This window comes from Carettochelys insculpta, chromosome 3 (assembly GCF_033958435.1).
Source record: "Carettochelys insculpta isolate YL-2023 chromosome 3, ASM3395843v1, whole genome shotgun sequence".
NCBI lineage: Eukaryota > Metazoa > Chordata > Testudines > Carettochelyidae > Carettochelys > Carettochelys insculpta.
In genome coordinates, this window is record NC_134139.1 from 100,631,073 (window position 1) to 100,644,524 (window position 13,452).

General features: G+C 39.1%; 1 protein-coding gene across 2 annotated transcripts in view; it reads right to left on the bottom strand.

Annotated features, from left to right (window-relative positions):
- Positions 1-2,281: 2,281 nt before the first annotated feature.
- The window catches only part of VTA1 (vesicle trafficking 1), an 84,954-nt gene continuing 73,783 nt past the window's right edge, over positions 2,282-13,452 (bottom strand). For both annotated transcript variants that reach the window (XM_074990460.1, XM_074990459.1), the window contains 2 exons: positions 10,821-10,901; positions 2,282-3,602 (listed from right to left, as the gene is read on the bottom strand). In XM_074990460.1, coding sequence (XP_074846561.1) covers positions 3,457-3,602; positions 10,821-10,901 — 227 coding nt within the window. In that variant the 3' untranslated portion in view covers positions 2,282-3,456. The remainder of the gene's footprint in view (positions 3,603-10,820; positions 10,902-13,452) is intronic.

Below are 13,452 nucleotides of genomic sequence, written 5' to 3' on the forward strand. Positions count from 1 at the left end.
TCCCTGAAGATAATACAGGGACAATGCACAGCATGAAGAGTAGATAGCAAAGCTTTTGAAAAATGCTTTGGTGGGGGAGTTTTTTGGGTTCCCAGTTCATTATGCAGCTTCTGTGCAGTCTGTATTCTCAACCGGCCCTCCACCCACTTTTCCCTGCGTCAAGGGGTCCAAAGTTAGAAGACAGACGATACAAAAGTCTAACAAAAAAGATGTTCGGCTTCCCTCTTCACTACACAAACAGTACCAGCATGGGGGGTGGGGCTTGCCACATTTCATTGCTATTGTTGGGGAGTTTGGTATTTGGTTGAATGGCCAGTTGACATGGTCCCCAAAAATCTTTTGGTGGTTGGGGTCCATGGCTCGAGGGCCATTTGAACTGTTCCTCCCAGGCAGCAGCCAGGCCCTGCAATTCATAGCCACCGAGGGAGACTTCCCCCAGTGACAGCTATCCTCTGGTGTCCTTGTTTTGTGGGTGTGGGGGGGCGGGGACAGTTGAAGCAGTCCCCCATGGCAGCAGCAAGACCCCGAAATTCTTAGCAACTGGGGGAAGTTCCCCCCGGCAGCAGGAAGACCCTGAAAATCTCAGCCGCAGTGGGAGCAAGGCCCTAAAAATATTTTTGGTGGGGGGCCAGTTGAAGCAGTACCCCCGGTGGTTGCAAGGCCCTGAAAATCTTAGCTGCCACGGGAGACTTCCCCTGGGCAGCTGCTAGCCATGAAAATCATTCCCAACCTTGGAGTCCTCACCACATACAAGACAGGACATGTTGCTGCCTGGCAGCATGGTCAGCACCAAATGGCAGGCATGTCCTTTTACTGGGTTGGGCGTTACCCACATGATGTGGTTGAGTGCAGGAAAGACCCCAACTGTGTGGCACCTGTGGGGGAGGGAGGGAGTCTGCACAAATGTAAACTGCTGAGAAGTAGTTTCTCGGCCACTCATACAAGCATGACCCTCACAACAGCCTTGCTGCCCTGTGGTGCAGTGGCTGGTGCCAGTCGGAGCAGAAAAAAATACCAAGTGCTCAACTGGTAGCGAAAGAAACCCAAACTCCATGTTGGGGCTATTTGTAATGGGTAGATGCACTCACAGCACTAATAGCAAAGAAAAACAGACTTTTCTCAGCCTCTCATACCAACATGACCTGACAGGCACTGGCTTCCTTGTCCTGAATTGAAATTTGTGGTCTTCCTGTTACCTAATTCCTGCACACCTGAGCTACGTCTACATGTGGAGCCTACATCGAAGTAGCTTATTTCGATGTAGTGACATCGAAATAGGCTATTTCGATGAATAACGTCTACACGTCCTCCAGGGCTGGCAACGTCGACGTTCAACATCGACGTTGCGCAGAACCACATCGAAATAGGTGCTGCGAGGGAACGTCTACATGCCAAAGTAGCACACATCGAAATAAGGGTGCCAAGCACAGCTGCAGACAGAGTCACAGGGCGGACTCAACAGCAAGCCGCTCCCTTAAAGGGCCCCTCCCAGATACAGTTGCACTAAACAACACACGATCCACAGAGCCGACAACTGGTTGCAGACCCTGTGCATGCAGCATGAATCCCCCGCTGCAGCAGCAGCAGCCAGAAGCTCTGGGCTAAGGGCTGCTGCACACGGTGACCATAGCGCCCCGCAGGGGCTGGAGAGAAAGCGTCTCTCAACCCCTCAGCTGATGGCCGCCATGGCGGACCCCGCTATTTCGATGCTGCAGGACGTGGATCGTCTACACGTGCCCTACTTTGATGTTCAACTTCGAAGTAGGGCGCTATTCCCATCTCCTCATGGGGTTAGTGGCTTCCATGTCTCGCCGCCTAACGGCGATGTTAACATCGAAATAGCGCCCAACACGTGTAGCCGTGACGGGCGCTATTTCGAAGTTAGTGCCGCTACTTCGAAGTAGCGTGCTCGTGTAGACACGGCTCTGGAGAGCAGCACAGATGGAAGCAGTCAGAGCAGAGCACTGTGGGGCATTGTGGGATACATACGGGACACCTCTGCAGGTTAATTAATTTCATTTTAAGACGTGATGCTTCCACATTGGCCTTTATTCGAACTTTTAAATTCAAACTTGATGCTACACTCAGCTGGTTTCAATGATGTTATATTGATATTAGTGCTCCCTAAATTGAGCTAATGGTATTTACAATTAATTATGGGATAATGTCGAGCTAACTGCCTTCAATTTGAATGTATCTCATAGTGTGGACACAACCTAAGTTTCACTGGTATTCAGAGCTGTATTATACAAATCAACAGACTATAATATACTCATTTAAGGTTGTCTTAGTAATTTAAGAATCTTTTATTCATTTGTTTTTATACAGCATGGATGCAGCTTTAACAATCAATAGACCCACAATTCCCAGGACAATGCTTATAAAGAATTCAGAGTTTAAATTCCACAATATTGTAACCAATTCTAAAATCTCCAAGGTCTCCACAAAAAGCAAGCAGGTGAGGGAGTATACCAGCTCTTTCACACTAATACTACAGATGAACCTGACCTGTAAAGTCTGGATCTAAAGAGAGTCTATGAAGGTGTCAAAGTCCAGGCATTTGGTTGAGGGGACATTTGGTTGGTGAAAGAAATGGGACAGCTGCAAAAACAAATCTAAATGCAAACATCCTTAAAATTCACAGCGGTAGGATGTATGCTTTGGATTAATCTCTGCTTAACATTAGTATCTTTTTTTAACCATCCTTAATATAAAATTAATATTGTCCATGCAAAATGAGTAAGAAACTTTTACCAAAACCAATTAGCAGCTCATTCACACACACATGCACATGTGTGTGTGGCATCTAAATATTTCTACCCAAAGCTTCAAGAGACGGATGTTCCTATGCAATAATCTACCAATTCAATCTCAGTACTCTTTTCAAACCTCCTATACCTTCAACTTGGTCTCTGATAATACCCTAACACTATTTGAATTAAGAACCTTTTTTTTTTTTTTTAAAGTACTTTCTGAATACACATTCAGGTCATTTCATGACCTATCTAAATTTCAGCAGAAAAACCCAAATCTTTATTTCCAGTACTAAAGCCATTTTTAATTTTTAAATTGTATTAACAGTGATAAATTCAGACCCAACGGAAGTAGAGCACGTGACTTTGTTTTTTCCCATAATAGCAGAGATTCCATGCTTTTCCTTAAATATTCTAAATATTGTAGCATTAACCGTAACTACTTAACAGTGTTCGGAGTACATTGCCAACATCTTGATCACATCACTGCACCCATATGTTTCCAGTTCCACTGTGTGGAAAATAAAAACTGTCTGAGGTTGCTGATTAGTGCTATATCAGGGATCGGTCACTGAGACACAGATTTCATTGTCATGGTCAATGGAACTGAGAGCTTTCATTTAAATGTGTTCCCCGATAGGCTGAAGGTAAAGCAATGGACTGTTAGTTCCTTAGGCAACAGAAAATCTGTTTGACAAAGATGTCATTCTCTGCCTGTAGTCAGTAACTTCAAGGCCTTCTGTAGATTCTGCACAGCAGTGCTCACATCTTCATACTGCAAAGCACTGCCAGCATATTTGCAATATTTCTGAGCTCTGGCAAAGTCCTCTGGGGTCAAACGGATTTCCCCTGCAAAAACAGGATAATTTAAAAGTAAAAATAAGAGAATATTCAGTGTTTCATCTGTGATCAAGTATAATATTTAAAATGTTTGAAGCAACCTGTTTATATCAACAATGAGCACAGAGGAAGTGCTAGTCCTATTCCATTATTTTAAAGTTCACTTTATGTACAACTTCATTTTCCTTAGTGTCATCCTCACACCATATGTGGACCTACAAAACACATGTATGAGATCCAGTGCTTTTTATCAGTAAATCATTACCTCTGAGAAAGATCTGCCCTTTATTTGACGTAGCTCAGAAGAGCTTTCAAACTCTAATATGTTAACTGTAATCGTGTTACAACCTTCATGAAACAAGGGCAGTGCTTTTTGTGTTTATTGTGTAATTGCTTTACTCTGAGCACTCAGGGCTGAAGCCATTCTCTCACTATCTGTGTAATACTTCCCGACACAGAAACATTGACTATTGAGATAGTTGCACACATACTACATTTCTACTTTCACCCCTAGAGGAACAGGCTATCAACACATCTACAATTTTTTCAATTTCATGTAATTAGAGGAAACTAGACTGCTCTTAATTCGCCTATTTTTGTAATTCTGACAAACCAGCCAAAAGTTGTTTTGTAACAAACCCAAACATTGAGCTGCACAGACTTTGCAAACACACACACACACACTCGTGCATTTCATAGAAATGTTGGAGGCACAATCCCTGATTCAGCAGAACACTTGAGCATGTCAATAGCTCAGTACTGTGCTTAAATGCACTGCGATGAGGACTTAACCAAATAAATGGAAGTTATAGCCCATGTAACCCTAATAATTTAGGACCAGATTCTGAAACCTGTATACAGACTTAGTGTATTTCACCTTGTAAAAAATCCTGCTGCGACTCAGGTGAAAAATGGTGGCCCTTAAAGACCTAGTCTGGCATATTTGACAGAAAACTTGTTTATAAACCATTTGTTTATACTCGAGGTTATAACATGAATTTAATTAGGTTGGGTCTCCCATAACCCCCAATAGTCACAGATCATAATATTTTACTATTTAAAATGAATATTTATTTAGCATTCATTTTTTATATAATGAGGGTATTAGTAACAGAAAATCTGTTTAAACTTAGACATTATATACTTAATTCTTTGAGAGTCTAAATTGGATATAAACATATTTTTATTACTTTTATCCTGTACAGTTCTGTTCAGCAAGATCTCTTTTTCCGAAACTCATGAACTGTGTAATGGATATTATGTGGACATTTACTTTATAATCTCAGTTCTTCATTCATCAAGAAATGTTTCTAGTACCCATTACATTTCCTCAAATGTTTTCCCCACTTTCTGGCAGCTGACTTTGGGCACATAAAATATGGAAAGATGGGAAATATTAAAAACTAAATGCCTTTGCTAATTTTTTTAATAGGAACTAGGTATTATTAGTTATTACTCCATTTCTCCAGGAAAATACATTTTATGGATGCTATATTCTGTTTAAAGAAATGTACTGTAAATATTTTTGTGTTAATTGTTAATCCACACACAATTTTTAAAGGACACTGCTTGTTTTAATATTTTTACTTCAGTTTAAACTTTATTTGAATCTGATTCATATGTCCTGGAAGAATAATTACCAATGATTGGTCAGATGATTAACTTAAATAATTATTTATCTATATAACTGTAGATGGACTAAATATATATCAGCCAATCCAAGCAAATTAGAAATGAGATTCTTTTGGGAAGTTAGCATATGCAAAATAAACAAATGCAGACGATAATGACTACCGTTGTACAATGCATAAACATTTATTTTTATTAACATTCACGAGCAAAAGCATGTTAGTGAAACAAGCAACATTCCAAAATAAATATGTGACCAGGAAAGAAGCTCTTGAAGTTTAATTTTATCCAAAATGAAAACATGCTCCACACCTGCCCTTACTGTCATCTTAACAATATAAAGCCTGTGATAGAATACCTGTTGACTATTCTGGCAGCAGCACCTGTCAAACCGGTAAGATTACTATATGATGACAGTGTATTTTATGGCTTACTGGAGAATCATGTGAGCCAGTTTACATCTTTTAAAAAAATGTGCTCATACAAACGTTAGGTATACATGTGTCCATATTTCCTTGCTTACGTGACTTTTCACTGAGTCAAACCTGTTGAGCTCAATACCACCACGTCTGAAAATTAAAGAACAAGTTCCCCTAGACACTTTTATGCTTCATAAAGTCAAAGGAAACTAGAAAATCATTCTTTGGAAATAGACACGGAATCATTTCAGTATTCAACAAATTTACTGGAACGAAGCCTAAATTAACCAATCTAATCTTATTTTTGCAGCACCAGCTCTATTAATATTTTGTTGGCAGGAAGCCTTATTTTTTAAGGTGCCTTGTTCAGATACCATATCAACATTTTAGGAACAGTCTCTAGCAATTTTAATTTATATACCAAAGTTTACCCAGTAAGGGCCTCATCCGATTAGATGCCAAGCAGCTTCAGCTCCTATTTAAAAACAAGCAGTCTTGTAGCACCTTAAAGTCTCACAATTTTATTTATCAGGTAATGAACTTTTATGGGTAAGATCCACTTCTTCAGATTTTGTAGTTAAAATGAGATTATAGGAAATATATGTAGCAGGGAGCGGGGAAGAAAGAAACATGACCGCTTGTTTTTTTGGTGAAGCTACAGATAATCTCAGAGGGGTAGCCGTGTTAACTCACCAGCTGCTATTAAAGTCAGCATCTCACAATGCAAAAGAGTATAGAAAATAGCCAACTGTAATTTTCATGAGATACTTTAATAATTTACTTGAAATGCTGTGGAGAACTACAATATTTATAGTTATTTCAAAGCTGCCATTTAGCTAGCCTGGTCATTAGTAGCTAATTAATTTCAACATATATAATTTAAAGGGAAGAAAAATATTGAGACATGGGAAAAGTTATGACATTCCACTCCTGAAACAAACCAGTCTCTGTGTTAATCCAAAAATAATATTAGTATGTAGCTATATTCATTACTGAAATGTGATAGTCATTTGCAATCCAAAGCTAACTTTCACGAGCTAGCTTCTTTCTTTCAGCTTAGCAATTAGGAACATGATGCAGAAATTACAGGCCATTCTGAGGAGCAGTAAAAAAATCACGGTGAGAAAGAAAAGCAGTTTAAAAAGAAATTCGATATTTTACACAATATCCAATTTACCATTTAATTTCAATGGCTACTGTAATTTTAATGAAAACTGCACAGTGTGAATAGGAAGGCCTTAGATGAAGCCTACAGAAAATCAAAACAGTAATAGTAATTAAAACTATTAGTATATTTGTACCATGAAACTGTCAACTAGCTTGAGGATGCTTGACTACAGGAGACAGAACTTTCAGACTGCAAACCTTAGCTATGTCTACACTAGCACTTATGTCAGTAAAACTTATGTTGCTCTGAGTGTGAAAAAGCCACACCAAGAAACATAAGCTACAATGATTTAAATGGTGGTGTGGATGATGCTATCTTTGGCAAGAAAACTTCTCCCACCAGCTGCAGCTCCTTGTTGGGGCTGGTGTAATTAAACTGATGAAAGTGCTCTGGTCTGTCAGCTTAAAGCAACTGCATAAGACTGTTCATAGTGGTGCAGCTGCATTGGTTCAGCTGTGCTGCTGTAAGATTTCCACTGTTGCCATTACTGAAAACGTTGAAACTCACTTCCTCCAAACTACAGGGAGGAGCCAGACAAAACACTCTGGCTAGGTGGCACAGAAGCAACCAAAGCAACTCCACTCTGTGCTGACTAGCTGTTTGTAGCAACCCTCTCCCTCTGCCTTACAGTCCTTTCACCTCAGTCTCACTCCCCACCTAACCCTCCTAATTTTCCTTCCCTTTTTGTTTCTATTTAGCTTATCCCCACTAAAACAGACCTAGCCCTTCTCACCCCACCCCAGAAAGCTGAACTAACGTGATATCTGCATTTGCTGCCATCATAGTATTCATTAAGATCTGCTTGTGTGACAGATCACTTTGTCAGAGCATGAATTTCAACAGGAAGCCAAGGGAAGCAGAGGCAAAATGAAGGCTAAGCTAACTCTTGTTCCTTGAAGGCTGGAATGCAGTTCCCTATGGACTGTGTGTGTAGCATGTGCTCTTCTTAGGCAATTCTGGAGAGTAAGCTAGGGCAGGAGCCTCAGTCTATGCGCTCATGGTGCTGGAATGTCTGACCACAGATTCTGAAGATACCTGGTAACACTGAAAGCTCATCAGCTGTAACAACATAAGCTTAACAAGCTACCTGTGAAAGTCATAATCACTCAACAGATTTCCTGGTCTACATACAGGGCATGCTGCTACTGAAGAAAATAGAGCCAGAAGGCCCAGAGCACTGTTGCAGATCCCATCCATGTGGTAGGGTTACTCCTTATTCCATGGGAGGATGAATACCATATTGAGATGATTTGAAAAGGGGGCATGAGAATACCCAAATGAGGATGGATCGATTTGATCTGCAATGCCTACTATTAACTTAGCATTAAACATTTCTTTAACAGATGTTTTCTATCATTCTGAACAGCATCACATGTATGGGATTTCACAGAGACTCAAATTCCTGTTTTACGTTCATCCTAATTCAGCATTTGACCTCAGGTTCTCAGAGATAATAGGGGACAGACAGACATGTTTTAACCAGAGTGCCATGTTTATGTATTCAACAATAGGAGCAACTGTCACTAGAAAGACTACATTATATGTTACTCAGAATTAAGAGGTATGCCTTTTATGCTCTGTGAAAACATGGAAGATGAATTTATTAAGTAACTCCTACTCATCTGCAATATTTGGCGACATTTCCTATGACTGAAATTTGTTTTTAAAACACATCAAAATGGCATTGTTTATGTCATATCCTCGTGCAATAATGTGCTCACATTAGTCTGAAATACGAAATTCCAGCAAATGAATTTTAATTCGTAACACTTAGGCTTGGCACAATTTGATTTTTAAAGTAGTTTTGATGCATAAGATCAAAAATGCTTATTTTAAAGACTTTTTTACTTTTGCCAATTTAAGTTTTCCCTCATCTGGGAAATTAATGTGGGAATCAAATAATACATTTTAATGTTAGTAGACACCAATATCCTATTAAAGCTTTAATATGGTTAAAACAAAAATTGTCAACATTACAACAAAATACACAAAGTATTCTTAAAGCAAATCTAATAAGTTCCCAAACAGCATTTTTTAAAACTTTGCTTACCTGTAAATTTTTATTACTGATGAAAGTATTTGTCAGTTTGTATACTGATATTTCTGACATTTACTGACAAAAACCAAAGTCTAATTATACTCAAAGAGCAGACTCAGAGAGTATTCTTTTAATATGCCATAAAAATGTATTTCATTTAATAATGTACCATACAATCTCTAATTAGGTCTTTCCGTTTACTGAGTTATAATATCAAAAATCCATTTTCCCCACATTTAACATAATTATGCTAGCCACACAGAAACACTAGTTAACTTTTACACAGCAATACAATATTATACCTTATTTCTGAAGATGGAAGAAAACTGGCAGAAAAGTTAATGGACTCATTCAGTGGACTGTTAGTGCTAGGATTAGAATTAAGGAGGATTCTGGCTTCTAGTCAGACCATTCCTTTTTCAGACTATAGTTTCTTGCTAAGGTTAATTCATATATATGAAAGAACAATTAGCTTATGAACAGAGAAATACTAACACCACCACCAGACAACAGCAATATATATAAACATATTGTGCATTTGAAGCAAACTTTAACTAAGTGATCAGTAATTACAGATAGGTATTCTGCAGCATATCCACTATAGAAATGTATTTTAATATTACTATTCTAGGAAGGAGGTGAATAACAACTTGAATTGATTTGTAGGGGCCCTCTTAGATAGGTGGAATATTCAGTGATTAGCCAGCATGGAATTTATCACCAGTCATTCATATCACCAGAATCTTTATGTTAACTGAACTTGATGGTTCTAAAATCTCATCTGAAGCAGAGTCTCTACCACAATAATAGCTCATTTGTTCAACACCTTTGCCGATGATACCAAGCTGGGAAGGGTTCAAGTGCTTTGGAGGATACGATTATAATTCAAAATGATGTGGACAAACTGGAGATTTGCTCTGAGGTAAAGAGGATGAAATTTAATATGGACAAATGCAAAATATTCCACTTAGGAGGGAACAATCAGTTTCACGCATGGAAAATGATTGTCTAGGAGAGAGTACTGCAGAGAGGGATTTAGGCATCATAGTGGACCACAAGCTAAACGAGTCTGCAGCGTGACACTGTTGGGGGGAAAAAAAGCAAACATTCTGAGATCCATTAACAGAAGTGTTGTAAGGAACACACTAGAAGTAATTCTGCTCACTTTGGACTGATTAGGCCTCAATTGGAGTATTGTGTCTAGATCCGGGCACTGCATTTCAGGAAAAAGATGAACAATTTGGAGAAGGTTCAGAAAAAAGCAATAAAAATGATTAAAGGAAAACATGACTTATGAGGGAAGATTAAAAGAACTGGGTTTGTTTACACTGGAAAAGAGAAGACTGAAAGGGGGCATGATAACTTTCCAGAACCTAAAAGACTACTAGAAGGAGGAGGGAGAAAAAATATTCCTATCTTCTGATGACAGGACAAGTAGCAATGGGTTCTAATTGCAGCCAGGAAAGTTTAGGTTTGGGTGGTTAAGCACTGGAATAAATTGCCTATAGAGGTTTTGGAATCTCCATCACTGGGGATATTTAAGAGCAAGTTAGAAAAACACTTGTCAGGGATGGCATAGATGGTGCTTGTTCTTGTCATGAACGCAGGGACTGGATTTCATGACCTCTTGAGGTCCCATCCAGTTTTATGTTTTTATGATATTTCCTATCTAATCACCAACTCTACTTTCTGCAGCACCTGTGCTTATCAGAAAACATTATTCTACATACAGATCATACTATGGTTAGCTAGGGGTTAAATGAGGTTATAGCCAAGGTTTATATTTCAGTCTATTAATAACAGTTTTAAAACTGTTTTCATATCAATAGCACTCATGATGTGCTAGGTGATACATACAAATAAAGAAAGAAAGTCCCTGCCCCAAAAAGCAATACTCTTTATTAGTAAATATTGAAAATTTATTGCTTTTTCTTCTTTTTTGTGCAAAGCAAGTCATAAAGCCACTGCCTTACCTGCAGATGGAGCATTGTAAAGAGAAGAATCTACAGCTGGGATATTCTGTGGAGTGGGCTGAATGGGATCACTTGTTACACCTGCAAATCAGGGAAATAACAGTGTTACTTTTAATTATAGACTCTAAAAACAAGCTAACGGGAAATTTAATTACATTACTTACCGTGCTAACAATCCAAAATGAGGCCTTTCTTGTAAATAACTGAGACAAAGAAAATGTAGGAAAATTCCAGAAACACTTATAATGCAATTTTAAAACTAATTAGAGACTATGAATGTTTAAATATTTCTATATAGCACTCTGCATGAAGACATTAACGAACTGCTATTTCAGTACAATATTTCATACAAGTAATATCCACAGGTAAGGAAAAGTTGGTGTAAAAAAAAAAAGGTCCAATGAGAACAGATGTCACCAGATTCAGAGTTTTAGAGAACATTAGTACAAGGAATTAGGAAAAGGCAAGAGAGAAGAGAAATATTTATTTATTCTTGGAGACAGTTAAGAATTTCATGACAAGAAGAAGAGTTAAATATTGAGACATGATGAGAATCAGAGAAAGTTGTTCCACACAATGGTGACACCATGAAAGGGATTTTTTTTTAAAATCTGGGATTGTGCTCCTTTGAAAATACACTTTTCACTCCAGAATTTTGTCCTCTCAGTAAGAGACAGAACTTCTCTACCACAAACATTTCTCAGCCCCCTGAGATATAGTTCTCAGTGAATCCAACTTGCTCCCCACACATGCAGATAACCTCTTATTACTCTATAATAAGTTGTGAGACGTAGTAAGCAAGCCTTATGCTTATGATGTAGTAGAGGGGGTCCTTGTTACAAGTCACTTCACTTTCAGTTGTTTAGCATATACGTCATTAAGTAATTGAGGAAAACAGATCCATTTTAAGTTCCACTACTCCGCACTTACGTCGTTTAGGGCTGAAGGACCAAAAGCCAGGGACACAGTGGAGCTTTGGAGCGATGGGGCGGCAGGTGCTATAGTACAGGGGCCCCGGAAGGAGCTGCAGGGAGCCGGCTTATCTTTTTCTATCTGATTTATTTGTTTCTATTTCTATTTACACTATTGCTTTTTGTGGGTTATGGTTACATTATATGTACTACATGTGTGGGGACTGTATGTGTGGGGAATGTATCTCAAGCTAATTACATTATTCCTTATGGATATTAATTCTCCTTTATAAGTTGTTTCACTGTAAGTTCACCATTTAGGAATGTAACCTGGGCTTATAGCGAGGACCCCCTGTATTGGTTATGGGTGACATAAGTGCCCTAGTTGGTAATGACAATGTTGGATATGAACATTCCATAAACATGGAACTAAGGGGCAAATAGAAAATGGTGAAAGATTCACAGAGATGTACAGCATGTATAACTTGTGCTATTCATGGGGCACTCTTCTATGATCTCAGGAAACACAAACTAACATGGAAGTCAAATGATGGAATTGCTAAGAAACAAATGGATTGTGTTGCCCGAACAGATGGCAGACAAGATTACTGTAGAATACAAGATTTTTTTTTTTTTTAAATCCTGAGAAAGGAAGCATCAACTTCCGCATCACTGGGACAGTCAGGGGGGAAAAAAAAAGATGAAAAGACAAGCTTCCAAAAAAGTGAGATAGTATTTGATGTGAAGAAAGTGTCTGACCTGGGAATTAGGAAGCAGTTTAAAATCCACCTTTCCAATTAATCTGAACAACTGCAGGTAATGAATGAGGCTATGGAGGAACAACGGACTAGTTGTAAAGATGATTACTAGTAAGATGCAACTTCACTTGAACTAAGAGGATCAACAGGGAAACCAAACAAGGAAAGACAAATTTTAAAAAAGAGGCAAGCACAGGGTGTCCCAACCAGAAGAACAATTCATGCTTCAAAGACCTGCTGTAGAAACAGATAAAGAGATAAAGAAGTTACATCAGAAAAGTAAGAGAATGGCTTAACAAAAAAAAGGAGGAGAAGACAAAGAAGACTTTGTGAGAGATGATGCTAAGAAACTGGGTCAAATGTGTAAGCAATTGTCATCATGGCTCCAGAGCTACAGTAATATAAAATATGAAAGACAGCGAACAATGAAAGTAGAACAAAAGGAACGAAAGGAAAAACATTTTAATGAACTACCCAACCAACAAGAGACAGTTTTTATTAATGGAGGTGAAGAAGGTGAAGGAGACGCTACTCACCCTGTGTGGTAACTGGAGTTCTTTGAGATGCTGTCCCTGTGGGTGTGCCACCTTTAGGTGCATCAGCGCCACTGTGCCCACTGGCCAAACATTTGTGTGTAGCAGTGACGTTCGCATTCCCTTCCCCCTCACCCAGCAGGGGCTGCCCACATGCACAGGGCACAGTCATGAGACACCTGTGGTACTTACTGCACGTGTGCAGGCAGCTGGTTCCTCAGTTCTTCTCTGATTTGGAAGCCAAAGAAGGAATCTGAAGTAGAGGGGAGGAGGGTAAGTGATGGAGCATGAGCTTGTTCTGTGGTGCCGGGACGGTGGCTGTATGAAAGAGCCACACCATCTTGTTTGAGGAGGGGTCAGCTCTCTCTTTTTGTCACCTTTTCAGCAAAACACTTGAGGCTGCCCCCTTAAAAGCAGGGAGGGCAGGAGT